General features: G+C 40.1%; 1 protein-coding gene across 1 annotated transcript in view; it reads left to right on the plus strand.

The window, feature by feature from the left end:
* Window positions 1-18,863, plus strand: part of LOC128615915 (voltage-dependent T-type calcium channel subunit alpha-1I-like) — a 144,173-nt gene that overhangs the window by 92,796 nt on the left and 32,514 nt on the right. The window contains exons 17-21 of the mRNA XM_053638313.1: window positions 2,660-2,783; window positions 4,025-4,093; window positions 9,303-9,481; window positions 17,833-17,959; window positions 18,334-18,459. Coding sequence (XP_053494288.1) covers window positions 2,660-2,783; window positions 4,025-4,093; window positions 9,303-9,481; window positions 17,833-17,959; window positions 18,334-18,459 — 625 coding nt within the window. The remainder of the gene's footprint in view (window positions 1-2,659; window positions 2,784-4,024; window positions 4,094-9,302; window positions 9,482-17,832; window positions 17,960-18,333; window positions 18,460-18,863) is intronic.

Raw genomic sequence — 18,863 nt, forward strand, 5'->3', positions numbered from 1 at the left:
TGGAGGGTTGAGAAGACCTTTCTTCAGGAGATGGGAATGGAAATGTGGATTAAAAAGAATAGAATAATTGAGATATATGGTGGACTAAGAAAAGGTGAAAAGTATGGAGGGATCAGGGTCTATAATGGTGTAATGGAAGGTGAGATGAATGGAGAGATGGAGGTACAGCGGGGGAAATACATATTGAATGCGCCAAAATTTTTTTCAGTAAATATATTTCCAATGAGGCTATTCACATAAAATATTCACCAGACATCAGTATTAACTCAAGAAATCTGCAAATATAAAGAATTCACAACACTAAAGTCCATAAATAAAGGTGTAATAAAGTGGAATAACACAGGAAAAAAGTATAGAACACGCTAAGAAAAAACATTTTTCTTAGGCAAGGTAAGGCAAGGAACCAATTGAAAGCTGTGCAAATTAATATCAGTTGGGTTAGTAAATTGATGGTCTATAAAAAGGTTTTCGTTACCAAGGTGTCACACAAGAAAGATCCCATGATGGGTAAAAGCAAAGAACTCTCCCAAGACCTTCAGAACCTTATTGTTGCTAAACATATTGATGGAATCGAATACAGACGTATTTCAAGACTTCTGAATCTTGTAGTAAGCACCATTGGGGCCATTATCCGCAAGTGGAAGCAACATCACTCCGTCATCAACCGGCCACGCACAGGAGCTCCTCGCAAGATTTCTGACCAGGGAGTCAGAAGAATAGTCAGAACAGTAGCCCAAGAGCCAAGGACCACTCAGAAAGAGCTCCAGAAACACTTGGAGGCAGCAGGTGCCATCGTCACAGAGAAATCAATAGGCAATGCACTCCACCGCCATGGCCTCTGTACACGCTCACCCCACAAGACTCCATTACTAAAGAAAAGGCATGTCAAAGCTTGTTTACAGTTTGCTACAACTCATTTCGACAATCCTATGAAATAATGGGAGAGTGTAGTCTGGTCAGACGAGAGCAAAATTTAACTTTTTGGCTGTCATACTACACACCATGTTTGGAAAAGAAATGGCACTGCACATCACCCTAAAAACACCATACCAACAGTGAAGTTTGGAGGTGGAAGCATCACGGTGTGAGGCTGTTTTTCATCACATGGTACTGGCAGATTCATATAATTGAAGGAATGATGAATGGAGCCCTTTACCAGGAGAATCTTGAGGAGAATCTGCTGCCATCCAACCAGATGTGGGTGGACCTTCCAGCAGGACAATTATCCAAAGCATACAGCAAAGGGAACGCTCAATTGGTTTCAGAGAAAAAAAAAAAAATCAAGGTTTTTGAATGGCCCAGTCAATCACCTGACTTGGATCCAATTGAACAAGATTTAAAGACAATACGTTTAGAAGAATGGGCCAAAATCACACTTGAATACTGCGGCTGATTAATTTGTTCATACAGGAAATGTCTTGAAGCTGTCATTACAAACAAAGGATTCTCCACTAAGTATTAAATAAATTTCAGTTCGTGTGTTCAATACTTTTTTCCTGTGTCATTCCTCTTTATTACACATAACTTCATTTATGGACTTTAATGTTTGGATTTCTTTATATGTGTGGATTTCTTGAGTTAATACCAAAGTCTGGTGAAAATTTCATGTGAATAGCCTCATTGGGAATATATTTACTGAAAAAAATGTTGACACGTTCAATACTTATTTCCCCCACTGTATATGGTTGATTGATTAGAAGAGGAAAAGGAATGAAGAGGTTAAGGTATGGAATGGTGAAATCAGTAGTGTTAAGGATGGATGGATGGAATAGGGGAATAATGGGTGAAACATTAACAGAACTGGAGATATAGGATAATAATACAGAGACTGAGCTATAGAGTGGTGGGATGGAGAGATGGATATATATAGGATAGTGAAGTGGAAGGTGTAAAGGATAGAGAGATAGAGATATATTGGGGGAATGGAAGGTGAAAAATAAGGTAAAGAGATTAAGGTATAGAATGGCAGAATAGATGATAAAATGGATGGGAGATGGAGCTATTGGACAGTGTATTGGAAAGTGACAAGCCTGGAGCTATGGAAGTATAGGATGGTAGAACAATGTAGGTATGGGTTGATGGGATGGAGGGTGAAAATGATGGGAGGATAGAGCAATAGTATGAAAGGATTTAGAGGTTGAGATATAGGTTAGTGAAACGGAGATAAAAGGACAGTGGAATGGAATGTGAAAATGCTGGATAAATGGAGACAAAGGATCCAGGGTACAGTAAAACAGTAATGATGAGGCAGATGGGAAAAGAATGCAGATAAAGAGGGGTGGAGGGAATGGAGTACTTGCAGAACCAAAACAAAAGCTGAAGTGCAGACTGCTGAAGAATGAGATGGTGATAGTATGGTAGTTTTGATTAGGGTATTGATCAAGCCCTGGTGAGTACCAGGTGAAGCTCTCAATCACAGCATGCCACACACCAATTTCTTCTAAAAAAAGAAGAAAAAAAAGCAGAGCTGAGATTTTTGTCCAGTCAAAAAGATTTGTAAAAAAAAAAAAAAAAAAAAAAAAAAACTTATTTTTGCAAGTGCATAAGAAATACAATACAAGGCCTCATCTTCCTTTACCTCATGCCGAGGTTGGTATCAAGGGATGCCACTAAGGTCGAACTGAAATATTAACTCATCTCTCCTTCCCTCTCTCTCTAGGTTCAGGTTAACTTGCCAGAAGATCATTGCTCATAAACTGTTTGACTATGTAGTGTTGGCCTTCATCTTCCTCAACTGCATCACAGTGGCCCTTGAAAGACCCAGGATTCACCAGGGAAGTCTGGTAGGATTTTGTTTCTTTCTTTATCCATTCAACAATTGACATAGTCAGGGAAAAATTATGACTTTAAATCCCTAAGATGCCCATGCCAGAAGTCTAAGAGGACATAATTGGCTCTGCTTTTTGGGTGCAAAATATGGTCTTCCTCTATTCCTGTTAATCAGGACGTAATCATAAATACCTGTGGGCGTATGTTAGCTCATGTACTGTATATGGGAAAGAAGGGAGTTAGTGCTATCGTTCAGGATAAAACTGGGTAACATTCTCCTCTAAAAGGCACTCACGGCTGAGTTTCAATTCAGTTCAATGAAGACCTGAAAAAGGAAGCAAGGTAAATGAATTAAGAAGCATGTTTCCAGCAGGACAGAGGATAACCGGTGATATATACAAGTGACCAACCTGTTCTCTGTGGAACGTATTGGAACAGCAAGGCCAGTTTGTGATCAAATGATGAATATGAGATGATATATCAAAATCAGCAGTCAGGAGCATTCTGGAAAAGCAAATTCTAGCCATTCTACAAATCAATAAATATGGAGGTCTAGAATTCTTCAAAGATGTACAAATCTTGACTATTTTTTTAAAATAAAAGGGTCTTGAAATGGATAGTTCTTTATAATGTACTGTCCTATTCCAGAACTGGGTGGAACTGAGAATGTAGAATTAATTGTCAAGGAGTTACAAATAAAAAACAGAGGGAATTGTAGAACTGGGTGCCATTCCAGAACTCTGCAGATCTGGTGATTGGAAATTCTTAACTAGAATGTTTTGAAAGAATTGCTCAAATGGAGAATTCTAGAATAATTCTAGAATGATTGTAGAATCCTGTAACATGTAGAATTCTAGAAAAAGAATTCTAGAATTGGCTTTCCAGAACTCAACAAATATATCTATTTCAAATTTTTAAATGGAGAATTTTATAATCGCTGCCTTTCCAATCTTGCCTTATAAAACTCTAGAATTTATCGACAAAAAAGTTCTAGATACGTGCTGTTAGTTATGTTCTTCTTGGTGTACTCAGCATGACTTCTCCATGCTGACATTTACATGGTCCCTTATCCTGAATAATAAAGGCAGGATATTATTCACCCACTTCCCTCTAAGAATGCTGCCATTTTGTTCTGTTTCTGCTCTGTTATTTGCTGAAAACTGCTCCATTTTACTGTTATTGGGACTGTAGAAGAGACGTCAAAGAGAAGATAATTGTGTTCTGCTCTTTCTTTCTTTCTTTTTTTTACCTATAGGAGCGAGTCTTTCTCACCATCTCTAACTACATCTTCACTGCCATCTTTGTAGCTGAGATGACGGTCAAGGTAAATACACCACTACACTTGTTCAAACTTCTGTCTGTTTGCATCAACCAATTTAGATCAGTTACATGGGCTTCCAGCTGTGTCTGTGACAATGCTTGCCAGTTTTCTGAAAGAAAAGCATCTTTAATTCTATCTTTTTATAGACTAGGCTGTATGGCTCTTGAAATTATTTATTCATGCATGAATGTCAGTTTCAAGCTTTAAATATCTTTTTTAATAGTCTGAAGTCATGTATAATTTAGGCATGCTGCCACACTCCAGGGTTTCTCAGTGAAATGGACTTACTTATGGAAGAACTCACAAATATTGCAGGAATGATAATGAAAAAAAAAAAAAAACATGAGTGAGCCTTGTCTCATTAAAGAAATAGTTCAGCCAAAAGTGAAATATATACAACTTACCCACTGAATAAAAATGTAGTCAAGTAGCAAAAACGTTTTAACATTTGCTAACATCTAAGAGAAGCTTATAGGCTCAAATTTAACATCATTTAACATCAAATTTAACATCATGGCCCTTGAAAGACCCAGGATTCACCAGGGAAGTCTGGTAGGATTTTGTTTCTTTCTTTATCCATTCAACAATTGACACAGTCAGGGAAAAATTATGACTTTAAATCCCTAAGATGCCCATGCCAGAAGTCTAAGAGGGCATAATTGGCTCTGCTTTTTGGGTGAAAAATATGGTCTTCCTCTATTCCTGTTAATCAGGACGTAATCATAAATGCCTGTGGGTGTATGTTAGCTCATGTACTGTATATGGGAAAGAAGGGAGTTAGTGCTATTGTTCAGGATAAAACTGGGTAACATTCTCCTCTAAAAGGCACTCGCGGCTGAGTTTCAATTCAGTTCAATGAAGACCTGACAAAAGGAAGCAAGGTAAACGAATTAAGAAGCATGTTTCCAGCAGGACAGAGGATAACCGGTGATATATACAAGTGACCAACCTGTTCTCTGTGGAACGTATTGGAACAGCAAGGCCAGTTTGTGATCAAATGATGAATATGAGATGATATATCAAAATCAGCAGTCAGGAGCATTCTGGAAAAGCAAATTCTAGCCATTCTAGAAATCAATAAATATGGAGATCTAGAATTCTTCAAAGATGTACAAATCTTGACTATTTTTTTTTAAATAAAAGGGTCTTGAAATGGATAGTTCTTTATAATGTACTGTCCTATTCCAGAACTGGGTGGAACTGAGAATGTAGAATTAATTGTCAAGGAGTTACAAATAAAAAACAGAGGGAATTGTAGAATACAATTGAATAAAATACGTGCCTAAATTTCCAAACACTCTGCTAACTCACTTGAGCAGAAAGTGATTTTGGACTTAAAATGGGTGCTATGACTGTTTTTAGTTCTATGGATATTTTTAGTCTCATATGTCATAGCCTACAGTGTCTGACACAATATAATTAAGTCTGTTTGAACAGCTAAACAAGCAGCTCTTAGTAAAATTTATTTTTTTGATTGATTGCCATAGTCTTTTAGCTACAGTTATAAACTTAAGATTGTCATTTGAGAAACATGTCTTGACTTATCAACCACTGGTAAGAGAAAAGGTTTGAGATTTTGATTTATTTTCTGAATTTGGCATCTGGGAAAACCCATCATAAGGGTTTTTTTCTGAGTTTGACAGCTCTACTTTAAAAAAACATAAATACATTTTACCAAATATTTTTTATTCAGCTTATATTCAAACCTTACCTTGGCTGTCTTCCTGCAAAGAATTCTAAAATGCAAGTTTCTCAGTTTTCACTTTACCTGAGATGTATACAAATAAGACACAAATTGTACTTTAGGAAAGGCTGTAGTTCTCAGAATTACAGTGGATAAAAAAAGGCTACACATCACCTACAACTAGGAAGATGTCAGAAAAATCCTACAGAAACAGCTCATATTTTTTGGAGTTTAATCAGAATCATTTCATTGATGACAGGTATATGATAATTACTTTTGAACAGGAGTTTGATTGGTTAATTTGATTGGTTAATTCCAAAGACAGTCACATGCCCTACTATACAAAGGGCATTCATAATTGTGCTACCAGATTATTGTAAATTTTAAAATGTTTCTACTTGCTTTTCCATTTGCATTTTGTTGGTTGCAATATCACAATACAGATGGAACATGTGGAGCAAAGATCTGGCATTATTTATCTTAGTTTCTTTTTTTTTCTTTACATCATACAAACTTTCACAGGGGTGTGCATACTTTTTATCCACTACATATATAGAATAAAATATCTAATTTTGACCATATGAAAGGTTTCCCAGCCCATCACACTTACTGGTCTATGCTAACATGTCCATGCTTCTTTCTGAATGTTCATGTGGTGGACTATACACTAGAAGATTGTAGATCATGAAATCTAAAATGATGTCTTCTAGATTTACTGATTAGCAGTGCATCCATCTCCCTTCCGCTCATTTTTTTCCCTCTCCTCCCCTCTCCCCCATCCTCCATTGCAGATGTGTAATTAGCTGACGATGGTATTAATTACTCCATTAATTTCTCATAGGCATTCAATCATGTGTCTGTTCTGTTCTCTGGGTTTCTCTGACTCACTTCATTACGAGCCTAACAGAGTCTGTCATTAACAAGTTGTGTGAGAGACAGAGACAAGCCTCAGAGAGCAATAAATGGCCCAATTTACATGTAGGCATAAATGATGTGAATATCAATATCTGAATAACAAACCAGATCCCACATTTATTTATTTATTTATTTACAGTGAGGGAAAAAAGTATTTGATCCCTTGCTGATTTTGTACGTTTGCCCACTGACAAAGAAATGATCAGTCTATAATTTTAATGGTAGGTTTATTTGAACAGTGAGAGACAGAATAACAACAAGAAAATCCAGAAAAACGCATGTCAAAAATGTTATAAATTCATTTGCATTTTAATGAGGGAAATAAGTATTTGACCCCCTCTCAATCAGCAAGATTTCTGGATCCCAGGTGTCTTTTATACAGGTAACGAGCTGAGATTAGGAGCACACTCTTAAAGGGGGTGCTCCTAATCTCAGTTTGTTACCTGTATAAAAGACACCTGCCACAGAAGCAATCAATCAATCAGATTCCAAACTCTCCACCATGGCCAAGACCAAAGAGCTCTCCGAGGATGTCAGGGACAAGATTGTAGACCTACACAAGTCTGGAATGGGCTACAAGACCATTGCCAAGCAGCTTGGTGAGAAGGTGACAACAGTTGGTGCGATTATTCGCAAATGGAAGATACACAAAAGAACTGTCAATCTCCCTCGGCCTGGGGCTCCATGCAAGATCTCACCTCGTGGAGTTGCAATGATCATGAGAACAGTGAGGAATCAGCCCAGAACTACACGGGAGGATCTTGTCAATGATCTCGAGGCAGCTGGGACCATAGTCACCAAGAAAACAATTGGTAACACACTACGCCGTGAAGGACTGAAATCCTGCAGCGCCCGCAAGGTCCCCCTGCTCAAGAAAGCACATATACATGCCCGTCTAAAGTTTGCCAATGAACATCTGAATGATTCAGAGGACAACTGGGTGAAAGTGTTGTGGTCAGATGAGACCAAAATGGAGCTCTTTGGCATCAACTCAACTCGCTGTGTTTGGAGGAGGAGGAATGCTGTCTATGACCCCAAGAACACCATCCCCACCGTCAAACATGGAGGTGGAAACATTATGCTTTGGGGGTGTTTTTCTGCTAAGGGGACAGGACAACTTCACCGCATCAAAGGGACGATGGATGGGGCCATGTACCGTCAAATCTTGGGTGAGAACCTCCTTCCCTCAGCCAGGGCATTGAAAATGGGTTGTGGATGGGTATTCCAGCATGACAATGACCCAAAACACACGGCCAAGGCAACAAAGGAGTGGCTCAAGAAGAAGCACATTAAGGTCCTGGAGTGGCCTAGCCAGTCTCCAGACCTTAATCCCATACAAAATCTGTGGAGGGAGCTGATGGTTCGAGTTGCCAAACGTCAGCCTCCAAACCTTAATGACTTGGAGAAGATCTGCAAAGAGGAGTGGGACAAAATCCCTCCTGAGATGTGTGCAAACCTGGTGGCCAACTACAAGAAACGTCTGACCTCTGTGATTGCCAACAAGGGTTTTGCCACCAAGTACCAAGTCATGTTTTGCAGAGGGCTCAAATACTTATTTCCCTCATTAAAATGCAAATCAATTTATAACATTTTTGACATGCGTTTTTCTGGATTTTTTTGTTGTTATTCTGTCTCTCACTGTTCAAATAAATCTACCATTAAAATTATAGACTGATCATTTCTTTGTCAGTGGGCAAACGTACAAAATCAGCAAGGGATCAAATACTTTTTTCCCTCACTGTATTTAAAATGATTTTATTAATTTTTTTCTAATTTTCCTGTGCAATATGCTAATAAGATTGCTAGGTAGGTAGTGTGTGGGAAGTCCACCAGCTGTGAACAGTAGGATCGCCAGAGATGATCTCATTGTACACCATTGAGTTCATTTTCGTTTGATGAGAATGACTGATCAAGCCGTGTTTTCTGCAAGTAGGCCTGACTGTAAATGTATCTTTGAAATAGTGAATTTATGATAGGTCTAGAAACATATAAATATATAGTTGAAATAAAATCGGCAAAGTATTGCAGTTCTGCCTGAAAAAGTTTCTTTCCTATCATTTCTCTGGGCATCTCTCCATGACACTGATATTGTTGGATGATCAAGTGAGATGTAAAATGCATTATACAATAAATAAATAAATAAATAAACATGAAACAGAAACTCAAATGGAAAAAAAGTTAATCTGTGAATGTGCCTCTTGTTGAGAAAGATTTCAAGAAAGATTGCTTCTTGACACTGTTATGCGTTTTAATGCTAAAATTCAGCCCTTCTGTTTTCACAATTCCGTTTTTGTAGATCGGTAGTGTGCAGCATCCAGCATAGCTCCTACTGGTCATATCATGTCCACTCTGGGTTTAAGGAATGAGAGGAAAGAGTCCCATTGGTGTCATGTTTTATTTCTTTCTATCATCTGCATCTGCTTCTCTCTCATCCTTTCATTCTCTGTGCCTTACATAAGTTTTTGCCTGAGCCCTTATGGCATTCTGTCAAAATGACAGCAGACGCCTCTTCCCCCCAACTCATAAAACTTGTCATATTTTTTTTTGAAAACGTGTATAAAATGTGAAATAATACACCAGTCCCCCCCTCCCTCCCTCCCCTCTCTCTCTCAGGTGGTTTCAATGGGTTTGTATCTGGGAGATCGTGCATACCTGCGCAGCAGTTGGAACATTCTGGATGGTTTCCTTGTCTTTGTGTCTCTGATTGACATTGTAGTATCGATGGCGGGAGGAGCCAAGATCCTGGGTGTGCTACGTGTCCTACGGCTACTCAGAACCCTGCGTCCCCTCAGGTACAGAGCGCCATGAAACTGTTGTCTATAATCAATAGATAAATATTAATTTTATAAATAATTCACAAAGTGAACACTTGCATGGGAAAAGCAGCATATCTGGGCCAGTAACAAACGTTCCTGTAATGTTATACATACTTGTCATGTCACAGCAAACCAGTGACTACATTTCCCATCCTGCACTGCGGCCAACTAACATGGCCACCATGGACTACACTTCCCACACACACACACACGTTCACCTTCTCCGGAATTCTAATCACACACACCTGTTTCCAATCTCACGTACACTCACACCACAGTATATAACTATGACTTAGTGTAGTATTGAGTTTAACTCACTTACCAAGCAGTTGTTATTTGTTCCCGTTTCTTGACTCTGAGTATTGTCTCACCCTATTTATGCCTGTTTGCCGATCACCTGACCTTTTGCACGTTTTTGGACCACGCTTTGGATTACTGATTTGGATTTGTCTGCCTTTATCTGTTTTAATAAAACTGTTTAACTGCACTTGCATCCGTCCTAATCTCCTTTAGTGAGTAACGTGACAATACTACACTGCAAATATTCCCTTTAATAAGAGATAATACCTGCAGTAGCCTATAGTAATAACACTTAATAATATAGTAATAATACTGAATCATTATTTTGAGACCTACTGTATAAACTGCAGCAATGTACCAGCTAGTTTTATTTATATTTGATAGATACAGGATAACTGTCATGTAATGAGAATGTAGACCTTTAAGAGCTTTATTGAAAGAGCTATATTGAGTTAAGAGCTTTATTGAAGAGATGGGCAGGCAAATCCAAATCGAAAGGCAAAATCGTGGTCAAAAACAAGCGAGGAGTCAGGCCATCTGCAAACGGGCATTAACTGGGCTAGTACAAGAATCAAGACACGAGAACAGGATCAAAACCATGAAACAAAAACAAAAAAAGAGACTCAAATTGCTTAGTACAGGTGTGGCAAGAAGACACCGAAACACTCACAGTACTTCGCGCAGAACAAAGACAGACGAGAGGTTTAAATATTTAATGAAATCAAACGTAAAACATAAACAGCTGTGAATAATAATGACACGTGAGGGAGACATCCAATAATGTAACAGGGGCGGAGACAGGACATAAACCATTACAAAACACATGTAGAAAGACACTGAAAAACCCTGAAGTGCGTGCTGTTGCGCTTTGGGCAGTTGAGCGCGCTGCTCCCTCCGGCACTTAGCGCGAGGCGAAATCCATGATAGACATAACAATAATGCTGGTGTATAGCAAATGTTTCACAAAATTATATGTTCAGAAAAGCATATTGTAATGTAATGTATTATCATATCAATAAATGATAGCATACAAGAATAAGAACATTAATATAAACCTGTGTTAAATTTATCTCTGCTACTGTTATAAAAAATTAAGAAATTACTTTTGACTAATCAGTGTTTTGACAATTCAGCTATGAAGCTTTGTATAATACCTATGTTGGTCAAAATTAATCACATTTTCCCCCTAATAAGTTATTGGTGTATTATTTACATTTTTTAAATATTCTCTGAAACTGAGTAATAATCGATGTATTAGAGGATTCTAGTTGTTATGGGGACATGCAGGAAGTGTGGAAAAAGCATTTACAGTGCCTTCCACTAATATTGGCACCCTTTGTAAATATGAGCAAAGAAGAAAAAATCTCATTATTGTATTGAACTTTTTGTTCATTTGTTTAAAATACTCTGCTCTCATGGATATCAAACAATTGCAAAAACAACACAGGTTTATCCCCCCAAAAAATCTTTGTTAAATATAGGTGTGCAACAATTACTGGCGCCCCTATGAATTCATATGAGAAAAATATATTTGAAGTATATTCCCATTGATATTTTAGTTTTTTTAGAACACCTGGGTGACTAAGAACATGACATTGTTCAACCATGACTTCCTGTTTCACAGAGGAATAAATATAAGGTAACACAGGCTAAATTCCCTTAGTCATTCATAACAATGGATAAGACCAAGGAATATAGCTGTGACGTTCAGCAAAAGGTAGTTGAGCGTCACAAAATGGGAAGTAGCTATAAGAAAATAGCACAAGCATTGAAAATGCCTATTTCCACCATCAGGAAAATAATTGTTAGTTCTTGTTTATAATAAAAGTCCAGACAACTGGAAATGTTATGAATCAACCTAGAATTGGACATGTGTCTATATTGTCTCAACGTACTGTGAAGAGGATGGTTCGAGTGGCCAAAAAATCTCCAAGGAGAATTGCAGAAGTTAGTTGCATTTTGGGGTCTCCAAAACTTCAATCTGAAGTCACCCACATAAACACAAGTTGTTTGGAAGGGTTTTAAGAAAAAAGCATCTACTCTCATTGGGTTCTGTGGTCATATGAAACCAAAATAGAGCTTTTTGGTAATAAATACCAGAGGTGGTTTTGACACACACACAGAGGTAGCCATAGGATAAGTATCTCATACCCACGGTTAAATATGGTGGTGGCTCTTTAATGTTTTGGGGCTGTTTTTCTGCCAGAGGACCTGGACATTTTGTTCAGATTTATGGCATCATGGACTCTATCAAATATCAACAGATATTAAGTGAAAACCTGACTTCCTCTGCCAGAGAGCTTATAATGGGCCATGGTTGGATCTTCCAGCAGGACAAAATATGATTTGCTGACCACAATATAAAGGTCCTGCCATGGCCATCCTAGTCCCCTGACTTGAACCCCATAGAAAAGCTGTGGGGTGAATTGAAGAGGAGAGTCCACCAACATGGGCCTTGAAATTTGAAGGATTTGGAGAGATTCTGAATGGAGGAATGGTCTCAGATCCCTTGCCATGTATTCTCCAACCTCATCAGTCAGTATAGGAGATGATTCAGAGCTGTTATCTTGGCAAAGGGTGCCAATAATTGTTGCACACCTATATTTAACAAAGATTAAGTTTTTTTTTTTTCAATGGTTTGATATCCATAAGAACAGAGTATTTTTGTGAATGTTTTGAACAAAAGATCAAACGGTTAAACAATAAAGACAATTTTTTACAGCCTTCTTTGCTCATATTTTCCAAGGGTGGAGGGCACTGTAAGTGACTTTTTGGGCCAGCATGCATTCATTTATATACATTAGACATGTGCTAGCATGACAGAAAGCTAAATAAGCCACTGTTTTACTAAAGCTAGCTTTAGATACAGGACATCTACCTCCAACCACCTCCAATTACATTTTACTGTATATTTTTCCATATAAAGCCACCTTTATTTAGCATTAGTTTAGCTAGCATGTGAAATATTAACTTTAGTAGCTTCATACACAAACCCCAATAGCATAACTCAACTAGCATCATAGATGCTATAAACATAGATAGCTAAGAAGGTGTCATTTTTTGAACTGACTCAATAATCCATTCTAAATACTTCTCTTAAACCATCATTAAGGAAGAATTCAATGCTTCTTAATGTACATTTGAAGTTTTTAACTACAGCCTTGTTTGTTCTCAGAGCTGCCTTTTTTTGAGGTGTATATCTGAGGCAGCTGCTGGCATTCTGTAGCAAATTCATCCCTGTCCACTCAAATGAAACGTTTTAATATGAAGCTTCTGCTCCAGTCTGCACCTGCTCTTTGTGTGTGTGTGTGTGTGTGTGTGTGTGTGTGTGTGAAACCTGAAGTAGCCCAGATAAAAGAAAGATAATGCTAAAAGCAGAATGAATTGTACTTTCATTTGAGCTTATGCCAATACAGATAGAGTTAAATAAGAGTAACTAATAACATATTTAATACGTTTAACCTGATATCTGCAAAAATCATGGCATTAAAAGCGTTTAGCAATAAATGTTTAAATACATAGAATATAGACTGTACCTGCCATGTCCCAACATGTTTAATTCCTTTTATACCATGTCAATCTGCCAACAATTAAAATTTGTAATTTTTTATTTAGCAAGGCATACTTAATGGTGTCCACACAGCAAGTTATTTCCTATAATCACCTTGCTGAAAAAAACAAAATAAAAATCATCACAGAAATTCTAATGGTTTCCACTACAAATACCATTACAAACCATCAGTTAACCATTAAAACCATTACCATTATTGGTCCTTAATGATATCCATAGACATAACATGCAACCAGTAGAATACAACAAATTACCAGTAGGGACCCACAGGGACCATTAGAGTTTCCATTAAAACCAACAAATTCTATGAGGGTTTCTATTGTTTTTCTTTTCTTTTCTGCCAGGGCACATACATTATAGCAGCTATAAACATTCTCCATTTTTCTTTCTCTGTCTTTACGTTAATAAAACAAACAGGAAGTCCTCTGTCCTGAAGACTTTCCCGTGGTGGAAAACGTCTGGGTTACGAATGTAACCCTGTTCCCTGAGAAGAAAATGAGACATTCTGTTAGCTGAATGCTGCGGGAAGCACCCTCACACGTGACCGGTATCTGAAGCTTGTGTAACATCATGCCTATTTATAGGCCTGCTGTGATCAGGTGACGCGGCAATTAAGCGCGTTGCGTGTTTTATAAACGAAACCTGTGAACCGCGCCTTCAGCCTCTATTATCTGAAGCAAAGACGCAATTCACAGGCATCCCCCAGTATGACAAAGCTACGAAACGACTTATTCCCTTCTCAGGGAACAGGGTTACATGCGTAACCCAGACGTTCCCTTTCAGAGGGAACTCCACGTTGCATTAGCTGAACGCTGTAGAAATTAAAATACCAACTCCATCATACTGATGGTACGGCCTGTTCAAAAAGATCAGAGCCCTAGGGTCACTGCAAGACACTCGAGCCCGGGGCAGAATGTATATCCAGGCTGTAAAATCGAATGAATGTGTGTGACATAGACCACCCTGCCACAGCACACACATCCTGTAAGGATACCCCTTTGGACAAAGAATGCGAGGAGGTGACCCCCCTAGTGGAATGAAAGATGTGCTGCTTCAACACAGCATCACCTCTACTGTCGCCGCCAAAGCCGAGCAGCAGCTGCTCTGACTTACGCCACTGGCTGGAGCGGTAGACGTAAGTACAGAGAGCCCTTACTGGACACAGTCAGTGAAGTTTCTCTTGTTCCGTTATGAGGAACGGAGGAGGAAATCCTGCAACACTTCTGGCACTTCAGGAATATAATCCGACCTAGGATACAGGAAGGCCTTGGATAATCCAGGAGTAAAGTCAAGGCAGGAAGGGGCAACAGAGAGCTTGTAGATCTCCTACTCGCTTGAGAGATGTCAGGGCCAGCAGAAGAGCTACCTTTAGAGTCAGAAGCTTCTCAGAGGCTGACTCTAAGGGCTCAAATGCGGCACCTGACAGACCTTCCAGGACCACAGAAAGGTCCCAGGAAGGTATGCGTGGTCTGCAGATGGGCCTCAGCTGCCTGACACCACACATAAACCTCGAAGTTAGAGGATGTTGCCTCACTGAGGCTCCATCAATAGGGACATTCCTCACACCACGAGACAAAAAGTTGCCACTTGAGTGCATACAGTTTCATCATGGATGGCATTCTAGCATTCAACATGGTCGCTACAATCTCAGTTGTGAGACCAGAATCTATTAACTGGTGCCCCTCAGGGGCCAGAACCACAGTTTCCATAGTTCCAGCTGAGGGTGATAAATCATGAGACAGTAGATCCCTGAGGACTGGAATCGCCAAAGGAGTGCCGTCTAGCAGGGATATTGTCTCTGATAACCATATTCGAGCTTGCCAATAAGGTGCTACTACCAGCAGACATAAATAGTCCTGGCAAACTCTCAGTAGAACTTGTGGGAGCAGAGCAATCAGGGGAAAAACATATAGATGTGACCTCGGCCACATGTGCACCATGGCATCCAGCCCTAATGGTGCGGGTGGAGTGAGGGCGAACCACAGTGGGCAGTGTGTTGTCTCCTTGGAGGCGAACACATCCACTTCTGCTTGGCCAAACCTCCACCATATGGACTTCACTACTTGTGGATGGAGCCACCAATCCCTGGGCCTCAGCCCCTGCCTCAACAGGATGTCTGACCCCACATTCCAGTTGCCCAGAATGTACATTGCACTCAGTGACAAAAACTTTCCCTCTGCCCACAGAAGAATTAGTTGCGCCTGCCTGAAAAGGGAACGTGAACATAATCCTCCCTGGTGGTCGATATATGAGACCACCGCTGTGTTGTGTCAACACATTGTGACCTCTCAATTGAGGAAGAAAGAATTTCAGTGCTTGAAATATTGTCTGTATTTCTAGGCAATTTATATGCCACTCCAGATGAGGGCCACTCTAGTGGTTTCGTCCTCAGATGAAACCCCCAACTTTTCAGCCACCACTGAAACGGTTTCCTGTGGAATAGGACCAAAGGTATGACGTTGGCTGCTGCTGCCATAAGCTCCAACAGTCTCTCGTAGAGACTGGAGGGGATGCCAAGATCCAGCTTGAGCTTGCTCAATGTTGACAGGATTGACCCTATGCTTGTTGGGGATAGAAATGCCCTCATCCTTATAATCCCTATTAGAGTTGTCCACTGCACTGGAGAAAGGATACTTTTCTGAGGTTCAACCTGAGCCCCAAGCTCTTCATGTGGGCAAGAACAACATCTCGATGTTGAACCGCCAGTTCCCTGGATCGTGCAGGTTGTTTTGTACATGGATGCCCTGGAGTCACAATGGAGCCAGAATGACATCCATGCACTTTGTGAAGGTGCGAGGGGATAAAGCTAGCCTGAAGGGAAGAACCCGAATTTGGTATGCTTCGGCTCCAAATGCAAACCTCAGGAACTTCCTGTGACTGGACAATATCACAATTTCTATGTGGAAATATGCACATTTTAGATTGTCACAAACCAGTCCTCAAACTGAATCTGTGAAACGATAAGTTTGGGTGTCAGCATCTTGAACCTGTATGTCCGAAGAGTACAGTTCAGAAGTCGCAGATCTAAAATTAGCCGTGTACTCCCCTCTTTTTTGCAGACCAGGAAATAACAGCTGTAAGAACCTCCCTCCTTCGGGGAATGGGGTACATGTTCTATGGCCCCTTTATCCCTTTGTCCAAGAGGGATCTCACTTCCTGCGCTAACGTCGGGCTCTGCTCTGTGCTGACTACTGTGGTGAGCACACCTCTGAATTGGGGGTGTTGATCTCTGAATTGGACCCGGTAACCTTTTTCTGCGATAGACAGAACCCATGGAGACACATTTGGCAGTAGTTTCCACGCTACCAGACAATCTTTTAGTGAAGTTAACTTTTCCACATTCTGTTGGAGGGAAAGCATCAGATTTTCGTTGCCCTGTGACAGCTCGTTGACCAGAGAACACTGAAAACTTGGGACAGCCTTGGCTAGGGAAGGCCCTACAGTAGTACTTGGGGCTAACAACCTCATGTCCCCTTTATACCTCTTTCCATGGCCCCTCAGGACCGCTCCTCTTTTGTCTGCTTGGCCTTTATGACTATTCTCATATCAGATCTAGTTGCAGGTTGCAACTGTGGCCGCCCGATTCCCCTGGCTGTCTGCGGGGAGAGGCGGACTGCTGTACTTGTTTTCTGTGCCTCCCTCGCACTAGCACTGCCCCCAGCTCCACTCGTGGATGCTCAGGTGAACTTGACACAACAGGGAAGACTCTGGCTAAATGCTGCCGTATGTCGAGCTCACTCAGCAGGTCTGCTTGATAGGCCTGCAACACTGCCACTGTCTGCTGTGACCCACAAGCAAGACCCACTACTGCATAGGCCTTGCTCACCAATGCCCCGGTAGACAGAAAAGAAAAGAGATTTATCTTTTTTTTCTTTTTTTTTGAAAAGATAGAGAGGAAATGAAGACTCTTTTTGCGAGCATTACACAAACGACAGACATGCAGTCTCTCTGAAGACAATAAGGCTGACGGCATGGTTCACAGGTGTCGTTTATATATCACATGATGCGCTTAATTGCCAAATCACCTGATCATGACAGGCCTATAAATAGGCATGATGTTACACAAGAGTCAGATACCGGTCACTCGCGAGGTCACTTCCCACAGCATTCAGCTAATGCAAAGTGGAGTTCCCTTTGAAAGAAAACATACTCTTAGAAAGCACTGACACCAGAGACTCTTTCCATGTTAAACAAAAGTGTCTTCACAGAAAACCTGGCCATATCAACAATTCACGATTTTTCTTTGTTAAATACCAAGATGTTTTTGGATTTGTTATCAGTTTTATGTCTAGTGTTCACAATACAAATCCCTGTGAATAATCTGTTACTATAGAAATTATAACATATTTGAATGATCACATTAACATGCTGTATATCTTTGCTTTGAATTACAGCTGGATCCATCACATTTGAGTTCTGCATTCAACAGAAATTGTGTGTAATATTGTGCATGCAGGGTGATCAGCCGGGCTCCTGGACTGAAGCTGGTGGTCGAGACTCTCATCACGTCTCTAAAGCCCATAGGAAACATTGTGCTCATCTGCTGTGCGTTCTTCATCATCTTTGGCATCCTCGGCGTGCAGGTTGGAACCAGTTTATTTCTGTTAGTCTGAACTTTGCACACCCCGCCAAAAAAAAAACCCTCCCTCGAGCCTCATCTGCTATTTAATCATCTCTTTACTCACACTTCCTGCTCTGTGTCAAAACCCATCAGAGTGTTCATACTGATTGCTCTGTTTCTCGTGCATTCTCGACCTCCCCTTCCTCACTGTATTGGATCTCTCGGGCTGTAATGAATGCTGAAAGCTCATCTTCTAGTTCTCGTTCATACTGTACTCTTTAGAGCCTTGAGTTATTTTTCCTATCTTAACCTCAATATTGCATCTGAGGCCTTAATGAAACCTTGACTAATACAAATGTATGTGTGTGTGTGGGTGGTTCTGTGTGTGTGTTTCAGCTCTTCAAAGGGAAGTTCTATTATTGTGTTGGCCTGGATGTCAAGAATATCACCAATAAGTCTGACTGTCTGTTGGCTAAATACAAATGGGTTCATCACAAGTATAACTTTGACAACCTGGGGCAGGTACACAAAAGTTTTTTGGTTCGTCACAGAAATTCTAATGGATTCCATGACAAATACCATTAGAAACCATCAGTTAACCATTAAAACCATTACCAAATGTCAATGGTGTTCTATTGGTCCTTAATGGTATCCACTAGACATAACATGCCACAAATAGAAGGCAACAAATTACCAGTAGAGACCCACGGGGACCATTATAGTTTCCTTTTTTTTTTTTTTTTTTTCCAGCAGGGTGGAGTGTTCCCTTTGTGTTCCAAAAAACAAGCCATAGTTGGCTTGGCTATACTAAAGTATAAATGAGTGTGTAGGTGTGTGTATGGGGCCCTGCAATGGACAGGCGCCGCATCCAGGGTGTATTCCCGCCTCACACCCAGGCTTTGGATTCACTGCGACCATAACCAGGA

Source organism: Ictalurus furcatus, chromosome 12 (assembly GCF_023375685.1).
Source record: "Ictalurus furcatus strain D&B chromosome 12, Billie_1.0, whole genome shotgun sequence".
Classification (NCBI taxonomy): domain Eukaryota; kingdom Metazoa; phylum Chordata; class Actinopteri; order Siluriformes; family Ictaluridae; genus Ictalurus; species Ictalurus furcatus.